Genomic DNA, 14,172 nt, shown 5'->3' with positions numbered 1-14,172 from the left:
AATATTCTTGAATTACAGGTAAATTCTCAACTTACGATTTCAGAATTAGCCCAAAATTGTATAATTGTGTAATATTGTGTAATAATCTGGAAAATTTTTGAGTGTGCAGAAATGGACAAAATTACTATAGAATTAAATAACAAGAAAGACTCCAAATATTATTCAACTTGGGAAAACTGGTATCAATGGATAGAAAATAAAAAATAGGAAATATATAGATCAAAATAAGATATAAATTGTGTTTACATATATTTGATCAAGAAGGAATATCTGAGAATATATAAATTGAGTTAAGATTTGTGTACTGTTGGAAAGATGTTGAATTGTACAACTATCATGCATGTATTTTTGTTACAGATGTATTTGTATTAGTATTTTAATATTTTAAATTTTAATAAAGTTTTTTTTGAATTTTTTTTTTAAAAAAGAGAATTAGCCCAAAATTTCAAAGACAATTGTTAAGTGAGTTTTGTCCCATTTTATGTCCTTTTTGCAAATCAGTGCAATTAAGTGAATCATACAGTTTTTAAATAAATTTGGCTTCTCCCAGTGACTTTGTTTGTCAAGCTGCTAGCAAGGTTACAAATGGTGATTGTATGACCTGGTACAGTGCAGTTGTCACAAATACATGCCATTTGCCAAGCCCCTGAATTATGATCATGTGTCCATGGGTACGCTGTAACGGTTGTAAGTGAAAACCTGTCATGTCACTTTTTTCAATGTTATAACTTCAAAAAGTCACTAAACTAATGGTTATACGTCAAGGGCTATTTGTATTTCAAATCTCAGAAGCTATTGAAAGGTGGGAAGATGAGGATGTCTGTAAGAGCATGTCTATGGAGATTCTCAGTTATCCAGGTCATCTCTAAGAGTATGTACTTAAAAGTTAACAGTCAAAGTACTAACATTACTATTTAATTTATGAATTAACTTTTTGTTTGACTTTTAAATATTTTACCTGCAGTCCCTGACTTGCAGCACTCTTTCAAAGGAAACTTGTGAGCAGCTAATTTAGTGAATGTTTTAAAGAAAAAATCCAGCTTCATATAGTATCCATATAATCAGAAAGGGAACTTCTAGCAGTTTTGGTAGCTCGATTTCATGAGGCCATGTAATTTCAGTTCACCTGGGGAAATGGTTATCAAGTGAAATATCTAAGTCTTTCTGTTTCTTCATTCTCTGTAATCATGCTTGAAATTGACAGCTTTCAGAGCTGTAAACGTATAGTGGCAGCATTAACAAATTGGTCATACTGCCTATCTCTACAGAAGGAATTGTCTGTATTTGAAGTATTCCTTCTTCACGGCCTTTGTTGAGATAGTAATAATCAGCTAGCAAATGACTTGCTTTACTAGGGCAGGGGTCACCAACCTTTTGGACCTCAGGGACCACTAAATTCATAATTTTAAATTCCACAGTCCACTAATATGATCTGCCTAATGACCGGTTGGATGGGCGTGGCTAGGTGATCATCTGACTAGGTGGGCATGGCCAACTCAATGTCACTCACTTTGAGGGGTGCCTCACCAGTCTCTACTTCCTTCCTTCCCAGCCACTCCTCACCTCCCTGTCTAGGCTCCTTAGGGCATCAACAGGAAGCAGTTGTTGGAGCTAAGCAGCCACCACGAGAAAGAGTTGGCAAAACAGATCAGTTCAAATTGGATTTGACTGAGGAGGAGGCTCAGTAGAAACACCTCACTGAGTACTACGAGCATAGGCTTTCCAAGTAGAGGCAAGACCTGTGGGAGTTCAAGACCAGGTACAGGTGCCTGGAGGCTCAGCAGGCTGAGATGATCAGCCAGTTCTCCCTGTCGGGGAAAACGGCCGTCAGGACTGGGTTAATCTCCTCGATGCTGATTGGACCGAGTCTTAAAATTATTCGTTTGTGGTCCCCGCCTACTCCTTTTCCTTTCCAGCTTTTTCGACTCGGTTAGCTTTGGACCGGTCGTGTTTTTTTATTACCTCAAACCTTGGCATAGGAGTTAAGGTTTCAGGTTAATTTTTTTTTTTTTTCTACTTTTTGGCCATTTATGGATTTAAAGTGTTTCAGCGAAGAAGGGACTGGCTCCCGAGCCCGCTGAAGGCGACCTGGGCGTTTATTTTATTTTATTTTATTTTATTTTTTTTTGTTCGCCCGGCCAGCCAAACAGCTGAGAGGCGCACACGGGCGGGTTCCCCGCAGCGAGGAGAGCCGCGGCGGCGGTTAAAAAAAGAGGAGAATCACCGACAGGCTCTCGGTCAGGCCCGACGTGTTCTCGACGGCCGGCTCTCTGGATAGCTCTCTCAGCGCCTCAAGCCTTTCCGCCTTGCTCCCGCGCTTATTTCACCACAGGGAGCCTTTTAAGCCGCGTTCGTAGCCGAGAGGCGAGCGGCCCACCCCCCACCCCCAAATTTGATCGGCGGTTTTGGGAGGCATTTGGGGAGCTGCACGGAGGCGATTGTAGGACGGCAGTGAGGCCACCCGGCGGGCAAAGAAGCGGCGGCCGGCGGAGCGAGCGGCCTGAAATTAAAGAGGACAAATTATTGGGCCGCTTCAAGACCGGCAGCCAGTTATCACAACAGCCGGCGGGAAGTGGAAGGACTGAATCGCCTGCAGCCCCTCTCTCAGTACAACTGCAGCTGAACTGTAAGTAGGCCACAGCGGCCCTGTTTTGGCGGGAAAAAAATTCAAAATGGCGGACGCCATTTCAAGCCAGCCGGAATTGCCGGCCTCAGCCCAAGAAGTCTCTAATCAAGACAACCCTGAGGAGGGCCCCTCTTCAGACCCTCGGGACTCACCAACCAGGGGCAGGAAAATGGCCAAGGGCAAGAAAGGGGCGCGGGCTGAGGAGAGGCGCCATAAGGCGCTCGAGAGGGCCTTCTCTAGGGCATCCAAGAGGGTTCACAGATCCCCTTCACCTAAACAAAAGGGGAACAAGAGCACCTCCGACCCTCAGACCTCTCCCAACCCAGATCTCAGTGCATCACCAATCCAGGGGTCTGGGTCTTGGTCCCCGGACAGATCATCTTCATGGCCCATGGCCCAGGCTGGGGTTGCTCCTTTGTTCCGTACTCTTTCGGAAATAGACCTTCAAAATATCGCTGGCCCAATCCCAAGTCACTCAGACAACGTGATCCAGGAGACAGGAGGGCCTAGGCTACAATCGGAGGCCACATTACCCCAGCTTACAGTTGGTCAGCTTCCTGATTCTTTGGGATTGATGATTCAACAGGCTATACGCCAGGAATTAGCGTCTCTCCTCCAAAAGGAACCAACCCCCCCCGCGGCCCCCAAACCTCGTAGCGGGGATAGAGCACGAGATGCCTCAACTTTAGGTTCAGTCAGGTCCAGACCCCAGGGGGAACAAACCAATGAGGTGGACAGCCAAGCCTCTTTATCCGAAGAGGAGGATACCGGGGAGGCCTTGTCAGAAGATGAGGGGTTAGGGCCTGATCAACCATCATTTGTGGGACTCTTTAAACCTCATCTCTTTCGTTCTCTGCTGTTTAAGGCGTTAACAACCACGGGTCTTGGGGCAATTCAGGCCCCTCCGGCTGAGACTCTGTCTCTGCCTAGCACATCAAATAGTCTATTTGTGGAACCCACGGTGGCTGCAGAAACCATCCCTGCCCCAAAGATGTTTGTAGACGTGGTTCAGCGGCAATGGTCTCATCCGGGTGCGGGCTCTAACCCCAACGCCACTGACAAGAAGTTTTATAATTGTGCTCCGGAGCTGGAGAATATTTTGCAGGTACCTACGGTAGATGCCCCGGTAGTGGCTCTGACAACGACATCCCATGTTACGGGTCCGGAGAATGAAGCTCTTCGTCCGGAAGATAAAAGAGCGGACCAATCCCTCGTCAAATCCCATCAGGCCGCGGCCTGGTCCATCAGGTCCTCCATAGCGTCTTCCTTTTTTAATAGAGCATCAATTATGTGGCTGAAACAGCTTCAGAGCCGCCTTGCAGCTTCAGACGTAAGAGCCCATCAGGACCTTAATAAGGTAATTGCAGCCTTAGAATTCTCTGCCGATTCGACATTGAACGCAGCCAGGTTTTCAGCAAAATCTATCGGGTCCACCATCACTTCCCGCCGGCTTTTATGGCTCCGACACTGGCGGGCTGACACCAGGAATAAGTGGCGCCTGGCATCCTCTCCCTATGCAGGCTCACACTTGTTCGGGGCCTCTCTGGACCCGATCCTAGTAGAAACCAAGGACAAGAAGAAGGTGTTGCCATCCTTATCCCGCCGGGGAGAACTTCGTCAACAGCCGTACTTTCGCCCAGGGGCTGCTTCTTCTTCTTCTTCCTTTCGTGACCAGGAACTCGGAGGAGCGGGGTTTCGTCGACAAAGGTTTTCTCCGTATAGAGGGAACTCTCAGAGGACCGATCAGGTTAGACCAGGGTCCAAATTCACCGCCCGTAAATCATTCAGGGGAGGGCGGGGTAAGCCTTTCAACCGCTTCAAATGATTCTGTGGAGGTTACCCCCATTGGAGGCCGGCTGACTCATTTTTTGGCCCAATGGGAATCCTCCACTTCAGACAAGTGGGTTCTAGATACCATCCGTCTAGGTCTGGCCCTAGAGTTCCTGTCCACCCCCCCTACGGTTTTCTTGCCTTGCCCAGTTTCCAACCGCAGTTCCAGCTCTGCCATCGTGGAGTCGGCGGTCAACCATCTTCTGACTATTCGGGCCATCCAACCGGTCCCCATTGATCAACGGAAACAGGGCTTCTATTCCAGGCTCTTTGTAGTTAGCAAACCGTCGGGGGGCTGGAGAGCTATTCTAGACCTTAAAGCTCTTAATAAATACATTGTGTACCGTCGTTTTAAAATGCACTCCTTACGTTCCATCTTAGAGTGCATAAGACTAGGGGATTACATGGCATCCATCGATTTAACGGAAGCCTATCTACACATTCCCATTAGACGAGACCACCGTAAGTTCCTCAGATTTTGTTTCAAGGGCGCTCACTATCAGTACAGGGCATTACCCTTTGGATTGTCGTCGGCCCCCAGGGTTTTCACTAAAATCATGGCGGCCCTCCTGGCCCATATTCGAGGGACCCCGGTTAGGCTTCAAGCCTACTTGGATGATATTCTCATTCTCTCTTCCTCGAAGGAAAAAGCGATTAGGGATATTTCTTTGACCATTGAGGTGTTACAATCTCACGGGTTCTCGATTAATTGGGATAAGAGCCATCTTATACCTTCGACTTCCATTGTTCATTTAGGGGCTCAGATTGATTCACAGAAGTCGATGGTCTATCTGTCGGCTGAGCATAAAGTAGTTTAGCGGAGTTAGCCAGTATATCTAGAAGGTCTCAGTCAGTTCCCATAGAGCAACTTGCCAAGCTCCTAGGGAAGATGGTTTCGGCATACGATATAGTTCCATGGTCTCCCCCCCACAGTCGGCCTCTTCAGTGGTTCGTCTTGCCACACCAGAGGAGCCGATGCGGTCTTTCCAGACGACGGGTGCTCCTGCCACGGGAGGTAGCCGACTCTTTGGCATGGTGGAATCCGGAGAGGGTGGCCAGAGGATCAGTCTTCAGGGAACCAGTGAGGACCGTTATCACCACCGACGCCAGCCTGTCGGGATGGGGAGCTCATCTGGACCAACACCTGGCCCAGGGCAAGTGGAACCTATCGGAAATCGGCCACGGCATCAACTTTTTGGAGCTGAGGGCCATCCGTCTCGCTCTCTTGGCCTTCGAGACTCTCATTCAGGACGGGGACGTCCTTGTCCTCACGGACAATGTGACAGCGAAGGCGCATATAAACAGATGGGGAGGTACTCACTCGCGCTCGTTGATGACGGAAACACTCTCCCTCGGTCAGTGGGCCGAATCCCACCTGCGGTCAATAAGAGCGGAACATATTGCGGGGGCGGAAAATTGCACAGCGGACTCCCTCAGCCGTCAGACTATCGACCAGTCGGAATGGTCCTTATCCCCAGAGAATTTCCAAGAGTTGAAATCCAGGTTCGGGCTCCCGGTGGTGGACTTGTTCTCCTCCGAGACCAACAATCAAGTGCCCCGATTCTTTTCGAGGTTCCCTTCTCGGGGAGCGGAAGCAGTGGACGCCCTACGCAGCAGCTGGCCTCGGGGTCTCCTATACGCATTTCCACCGATTCCGCTGATCCCCAGAGTGATCCGGAAGCTCCTATCCGAGAAGTCAGAATTAATATTGGTCGCCCCCTTCTGGCCCAGGAGACCCTGGTTTGCGGACCTGATCAATCTGTCAATTCGAGAACCGTGGAGGATCCCGGACAACCAGGTGTCCCTCTGCCAGGGACCAGTTCGGCATCCCGACCCGCAATGGTTACGCCTAGCCGTGTGGAGGTTGAGCGGTGCGTCTTAGCTACAGCAAGGGTTCCGAATCAGGTCATTCCTACCATGCTAGCTTCTCGCCGTGACTCTACCAAACGAATTTACGAGGCCACGTGGCGCACATTCGAAAAGTGGTGCACATCTCACAGTATAGGGGCCACCTCGGCTTCCGTCTTGGACATTCTGGCCTTTCTGCAGCGAGGTCTCGATTCAGGACTGGCGACGAACACACTCAAGAGACAGGTGGCGGCTATTTCGTCAGTCCTGAGGTGCGGTTCACTCATTTCCCTTTCAAAGGAGCCTCTCATTCAACAATTCTTCCGGGGCGCCAGCAATGTCAACCCGCCGGTCGTACATCGCTTTCCATCTTGGCGATTGAACGCGGTGCTCAATGCTCTGACCAAGACACCGTTTGAACCACTTAGAGATTCCTCTCTCCGGTTTCTGTCGCTGAAGGTTTCCTTTCTGATAGCCATCACATCGGCCCGCAGAATTTCGGAATTATCAGCCTTGTCAATTCGTCAAGACCTCTGCACTTTCTTTAATCATAGAGTGGTGCTACGTCTAGACCCTACCTTCATTCCGAAGGTTAACAGTCAATTCCATAGAGCACAAGACATCGTACTGCCTAATTTCTGCCCAAATCCCAGACACCATTTGGAAAAGGTGTGGCACACTCTAGACGTTCGGAGAGCATTGAAGATTTACATTGATCGGACATCGACCTTCCGCAAAACAGAAGCCCTCTTTGTTTCATTCCAACCACTTACTCTGGGTCAGAAGGTGACAAAATCAATTCTGGCTAGGTGGATCAGAGCGACAATAGCCACAGCATATGAGAGTCAGTCTCTTCCGGTGCCGCGTAATACTACAGCACACTCTACCAGGAGTGCAGCTTCTTCTGCCGCTTGGGGGGCCCAGGCTTCGATCGATGAGATCTGCAGAGCAGCAACGTGGTCCACTCCTTCTTCGTTCATTCGACACTACCGAGTAGACTCCTACGCGTCGGCGGACGCAGCGTTTGGCAGACGAGTTCTACAGACGGTTTTTTCGCAACAACAATGACTAGCCGCCTTCGACCCTCCCGGTAAGACTTTGGGCTTTGGTATGTCCCAGTCCTGACGGCCGTTTTCCCCGACTGGGAGAAGGGAATGTTGTCTTACCTGAACGTCCCTTCTTAGAGAGGGGAAAACCGCCGTCAGCCCCACCCAAGGCGTCGGTTCAATCTGGAGTCAGGGGCGGGAGGGCGCTAATTCTCTCTCATTTCAGTTCAACACGACGACCTGCAGTTGGATCCTCGCCGAAAAAGCTGGAAAGGAAAAGGAGTAGGCGGGGACCACAAACGAATAATTTTAAGACTCGGTCCAATCAGCATCGAGGAGATTAACCCAGTCCTGACGGCCGTTTTCCCCTCTCTAAGAAGGGACGTTCAGGTAAGACAACGTTCCCTTCCAGGCCATGATGCAGTCCCACTGGAACAAGGTCCACTGGCTCTTTGCCGCTAGTGGCACTTCCCTCCAGCGTTCACCCAAAGCCCTGCACCAGGAGGCCAAAGCAGACTGCAAGTCAGAATTTCTGTCCCCCACAAAAAGACCACAAAGGGGGAGACTCTCTGCAGCAAACATTCATTGCACGTATCTGTCCCAGAGGCCATAGTTTGAGGACCCCTGATTCAGTGTAATATAAAAAATGCAAATATTTTTTCTGCAGACTACCAAAATTTTCTCACGGACCACCAGTTGGTGACCACTGTACTAGGGTATACATCAGGGAAATAATTTTTAGTATGTCCATTTTTTACTATTCTTCCCACTGCAAAAAGGTATCATATTAGTTTTGTTCCATTAATTCTGTCTACATGTTTGATTACTTTTTCAACCAGATGAGCATTTTATTATCTAAATACAAAATCACAAACTACCTCTAGCAACCTCTCCATTAATACCCTAGTGTATTCCCATTTTAAAATATTTGTTCAGGACTGTCCATACTTTTAGGGCTACAATATTGGAGCTTCAAAGAAATCATGTATGGTAGATTTCTAGGAAGGATAGAGGGAAACAATGAATGATTCAGAGGGGCCTGAAATTTGTGGCTTAGATATTATATGGTTCCTACTCTGGAGGCCTCTTCAAGAGGCAGAAAGAAGCCGTCAAGCATTAGATTTCTTCCACCCACACCCTAGCTCTTTTCCCATATCCAAAGGAAATACAGGATTTCCTTTATAGACATTTTAGCAACTTAGGATCAGATCTATGTTTTAGTAAATAAAGCAAGCAAGATTTGGAGTTTTTAATCCAACACATTAAATTAAATTGGAAAATTGATTTAGAATAAGCACTGCATGAATACTAGATGGTATTGCATTAGGTTTTGTTTTTACCCATTTTTCAGTGTTTCATAATGTATTCTAACGTTCTCTTTAAAAAATACTAGTAACGTTCAGTTTTAGGATTTCTCTTTGTTTTTACTTCCTACATTTTCTTTAATGAATCGTTTCCCATCTTCAGTATCTTACCTGCCATAAACAGGGCAAAAGAATTAAAAAGAAAAAAAGAAACCGAAGCCTGTAATTATCTCCTGGTGTGATAACTTCTGAAAATATGCTTGTAATAGTTCTTGATGTGAGAATCTTTCCAGGGAGTTAACAAGATTATACTGGGAAGTTTTTTATTTCAAGAACTATACAAGCATATTTTCTGAAGTATTTATTATTGTTATTTTAATATTCCTGGCAACTCTTCTGATGCCTTTACTAGCACCTTGATTTGAAGCTTAATGTTTGACTTCATATAGCAAGTTTAACATACTGCAAGATGGAAGTATTGTTTAATGGTTCAAGACCAAATTAAGCTTAACTATTGTTGTCACTTAACATAGTTTCTCTACTTCAGATAGTTGCCAAATAGTTTTCCAGGATACATACTAGGAGAGGCTGGATGATCCATATCAATAAAAGCAAATTACATGATATAAACTGAATGACACAACACATCACATGTCTGAATTTCTGTCATTATAATAGAACATTACCCTCTCCCATTTTGAGGGCCCCAATGCTCCAGTGAAACAAACATAATGTTAAAAAGTTATGGTATTTATGTAGTTACTTACAAAGCACATCTAAATTATACTAAAGTAACCAAAATCCCCAAGGCATGTCACAACTTTTGATCACCCGTAATGTTTGGAAATTGAAAGCTGAAAAAATTGACACACCCTAATTTTATTCCACTTTTCCTGCAACCCACCTTCCCAAATCTATTTTGTAATGTTCCTACTTGGAAGGGAACATAAAAATATATAAAATAAAAATATATGAAAATAAAAATATTCTATCATCATTTTTTCTTGGTGCATGATTGGTGCGTTTCATCAGTAGAAGGATGAAGATTTGTAAAAGGTAGCTGGGAGAAGCAAGTTGTTCTTGTCTGATTAACATTTCAATAAACTTAATGAACCTATGGCAGCCTAGGGCTATTTACAGAAAAATTCTGTTCCCTTCTGTTACACTTCCCAAACTGATCATTGTCCCATCATACAGGCTTCATCAGAAGTATTGTGAACCCTGTAGAATTTGCATCCAGGTAAACCTAGCCAGAGGTGGTGGGCAAGTGCCATTTGATGATACTCACTTATTAGATCTTCAAGGTATACTAGATTTAATACCAGAGTTATGTATACTAAAACTATTTTGATTGATTGATTGATTGATTGATTGATTGGATTGATTCTTCATATTTCTTAATTGCCCATCTCCCTCCTTATAGTACTGTAAGGTTTTTTGAGTGCAGCTCAGAATCTAATAAATCCAATGAAATTCTGAACATGAGGCCACTGATATTCAGCTTTATTATTGATCAAGATTAAGCTGGGCAACTTTTTATCTCCCACCTTAAACACCTTAAATAGAACAGGCAGAGAGAGAAAAAGCAAAAGCAGCAACCGCAAAAACTTCTTCTCGAACTTGCACAGATTGTCATAATGTTAGAAACATAATTTCATATCCATTATTTCATGCAAACCTCATGATTTTCTTAGCGCTCTGAAAACAAAGGACCTCAGAAAGGAGGAAAAGAATACATTTTCTGGCATATAGCCCAGAAAATGAGCTATATTTGTTAGGGGGTGCTATCTCACATTAGATTGCTGAGAATACACATTTTAAGTTACTTTGCTAGGCTACTTGGCAATTAGCCTGGAGGCTTTATCTTTGCAGTTGGCACATTAGGTTACAATGGAGCTTCTCTTAGCAATAACAAAAGCTGAGTTAGGTAGCACTCTGTGTATGCTCTTATCCTTTCAGTACAGTAAAATAATCTTGCAACTCTTACTCTGATCTTCTGTCTTAAATGAACGAGAGACAGTCAAATTTGAAATGTTTTCCTAAATTCCATTCCTGCTTTGAACTCAGTTTTCTTTTACCTGACTGTTGTCTTACCTGACTGTTGCTTTTCTTATAAGAAAAGAGAGTTCTCAGCTTACAACCACAACTGACCCAAAAATGTCCATGGCTAAATAAGAGAGTTATTAAGTGAGTTGCACCACATTTTATAAACCTTTGTCACAATTGTTAAAAGAATCACTGCAATTGTTAAGCGAATTCTGAGTTAAGCGAATTTGGCTTCCCACATTGACTTTGCTTGTTGGAAACCAGCTGAGAAGTTTACAAATGGTGATCACATAAGCCCAGAACAGTGCAACCCTCATAAATACTTGCTAGTTTCCAAAGACTCAAATTTTGATCACACAATGCCGCAGTGGTTGTAAAGTGTGGAAAATGGTCAAGTCATTTTTTGTAGTGTTGTAACTTTGAATGAAGAAGAAGAGCCTAATGCTGGGCAAGATTCAGGCCAAAAGAAGAAAGAGATGACAGAGAATGAGGTGGCTGAATGGAGTCACTGAAGCAGTAGGCGTGAGCTTAAATGGACTCCAAAGGATGGTAGAGGATAGGAAGACCTGGAGGAACATTGCGATGGGTCGGACACGACTTCGCAATTAACAACAACAAAAAACTTTGAATGATCACTAAATGAATGGTTGTGAGAATTACCTGTATTTTAATGTTATACTCTAAGCATGTTAGATCAAGTGTAAATAATATTTAATATAATGAGCTTTCATTTGGCTTAAATGCAGGGCACTGGACAACTATAGTACATTGTATATTCTGCTAAAGAAAACATAGTAGGCATGGTATAGTTTGGGCAAGGAACTTTATTGTATCAGTTGGAAAAAAAACTTTTTTTCCTTTGCTGCTAGTAAGAATTCCAAGTATGGACATAAACATATATAGAATTTATAATTATAATTATGATTTTATAATAAATATAATTTTATAAATTTATTGACATTATTAACATTCCTGTTAATGGCACTTTTTCCCTAATGTGCAATTATTATTTTTCTTTAAATGTTTTGTGAATTCTTTATGAACTTGGTGACTCACTAGGACTTTTGAATATTAATGTTGTACGAAATGTTGCCAATTTCTCATAATTTTTATCCTGAGAAGTCACGTTCAAAAAATCCTGGAAGAAACAAGAAAGTGAGTGGATTTCATATTTGGTTGTTCTAAATCAGATTATTTGGACTGTTCTTAACAAGTTCACACTATATTAGAAATAAAATAATTCTCCCAGTTCTTCTTAGATAGAATGTAAAACCTATTGTAGAAGTAGAGCCTCAATAATCTTCAAAGACCCAGTAGAGTTTACATTAGATTACTGTGGTCTACCTATAGTAGAGGCATGTTTACTTAAAAGACATATGGATTCACCATAAGTAAATCAAATTCTCTGCTACAGGGATTTAATTTGAACAGGATTTGATCTCAACCATCTCATTTGTTTTCTCCCACACTTCCCACTCTTTATTTGTTATTGTGAGGGGATTACTCTTAAATGAAAGTGAGTTAGAATGTTGGAATGCCCCCAGTGTGTCCAGCATTCTTTTTGATCAATGGCATCTGTACCCTTCTCGTTTTATGTTGACAGCAGCTCTTGAATCTCCTTAATAAAACACCATTGTGCTTTGCTTAAAAAGGAGCAGGCAGGAAAGTATTGATTTCACAATCTGCCTGTACTGGCTCAGCTGAGTAGTGGATGAATAAAAGGGATCTACCTGAGAAATGTAATCCCCTGTTCTCAACAAATATTTCCCATAGTTTAGTGAGCAGTGGGTCTGACAGCTTAACTAGAAAGTGATACATTGACTGTTCATTCCTTTCCAAGTGCCAACACTTTGACATGGAGGTGATTTTGAACAGATTACTGTACTTCTGCTTTTGCAATGCAAAGCTACATTTTATTACTTTGGGATTGTTGACATGCTACTGTATTTTTACTGTGTGTAGGACTGCAGACCTGAAGCATAAAAATGTTGGTTGAAAAAGGCTTTGTGACTTTATCCAGGATTTTTTTAAAGTACAATTTTATAAACTCTGGAAATTCTTTTGCTATAGAATTAAATAGCTACATCCACTATCAAATGTTAATGTATGATATCATTGGCTGAAATGTGGGCTAACATGAAATTCAAGTTTCCATATTGGAAGGAACACAACCTCCTTTAACAAAGGAGGTAGGATAATAGGAAACAGGGTTTTGAAATTAAAATAAAAGACTCATGAAAGTCCATGTTTTGAATCTATTTTTGAATCAAGGTTAAGTGATTCAACTTGCATAATCTTCCATTTACCACTTGAAGATAAATTGTGTAAAGAAAATGAGATGGTTTCAATCTAGATGGTGCAATAAAATGTAAAGCCTGAAACACTTTTGAATTTCCATGTGTGGTCATGCGAACTTGCTTCTTAAGTTCGCTTAAGCATTATTTTTCAATATGAATGTGTATATGATGGAATGTGTATACAGATGAGTAGGGGTGGTTATCCTGGCAGAAGCACTGCAGTTCCCATGGAGGACGCACTACATTCCAGAAGCCCAAATTAAGAGACTATTCAGGCCTGAATAGTTGTATGGAAGAAGGAGGAAGAGGTTCGGGGTAGCCACATTTTAGAATCTCACAGTATATGGCTAGGTTAGAAGGTTATTGCTTTAGCTTGGCAAGATTTATTGGCAAATAAAGAATTGGACTCATGTGGAATTCACTATGTTGTCTTTGGACCTGGCCTTAACTGTGTGGGATCTAGGGCTGCATAATACTGTATGCTTTGACAGGGACAATGTTGGAGAGAGAGGTTAAAAAAAGTCCAGTCACGTATGTCATGCATGTAAAAAAGAGGCAGGGCTTCAATCATATGGTCATGTTCACCATCTTGACTTTTTGGCCCCCTGTTGACATCCATTGAGTTGCTGCTCCATTCCAGAATTATCAAAACATTAATTTTTAATTGGAAAATAACTCTATTCAATTTAATTTAAAATATAAAAGTAAATTAAATTAAATATTTGACCTACTTTCACTCACTTTTTTGTCCCTAATTAATTCTAATAAAATAGTTTGCTGAAGTTTAAAATATTATTGTGATGAGCTGGCCACACTTCATAAATTTTATGTTTATAATTTTTTGAAAGGGATGCTAACCCAAATTCACCAATTTATACAAATGTGCAAAACTTCTATTATTTTATTTTCCTGTTTTCTCCCTTTCCTAATAATAAATTGTATCAAACTATCATATTTACTCTAAATATTGGTTAAAGATTGCAATAAAACTGTTTGATTTGATCTGACTGTGCTGAGCTGTGATTGTATAGTATGGTTATTTCTGGACAGAACAAGAGCCATTTCTATCCTCTTAATGTTCTCTAGATATGACGATTTGTGTTTCAATTCTTCACTATTACCTTGAGTTGGAAGACTTTAGATGATTATAACTTGTATAATTTTAGGAGTAAACC

At 42.8% G+C, this 14,172-nt stretch overlaps 2 protein-coding genes across 9 annotated transcripts in view; both read left to right on the top strand.

The window, feature by feature from the left end:
- The window catches only part of PLXDC2 (plexin domain containing 2), a 468,973-nt gene that overhangs the window by 38,179 nt on the left and 416,622 nt on the right, over positions 1-14,172 (top strand). The gene's annotated exons all lie outside the window — the stretch shown is intronic.
- Positions 5,395-7,708, top strand: LOC131197629 (uncharacterized). Its single transcript, XM_058181934.1, has 2 exons — positions 5,395-7,394; positions 7,577-7,708. The coding sequence occupies exon 1, from the start codon at positions 5,432-5,434 to the stop codon at positions 7,370-7,372; it is 1,941 nt and encodes a 646-aa protein (XP_058037917.1). The 5' UTR covers positions 5,395-5,431; the 3' UTR covers positions 7,373-7,394; positions 7,577-7,708.

This window comes from Ahaetulla prasina, chromosome 4 (genome assembly GCF_028640845.1).
Source record: "Ahaetulla prasina isolate Xishuangbanna chromosome 4, ASM2864084v1, whole genome shotgun sequence".
Classification (NCBI taxonomy): Eukaryota; Metazoa; Chordata; class Lepidosauria; order Squamata; family Colubridae; genus Ahaetulla; species Ahaetulla prasina.
The sequence above is the reverse complement of the archived record's forward strand: the minus strand, read 5'-3'. Positions and strand labels throughout refer to the sequence as shown.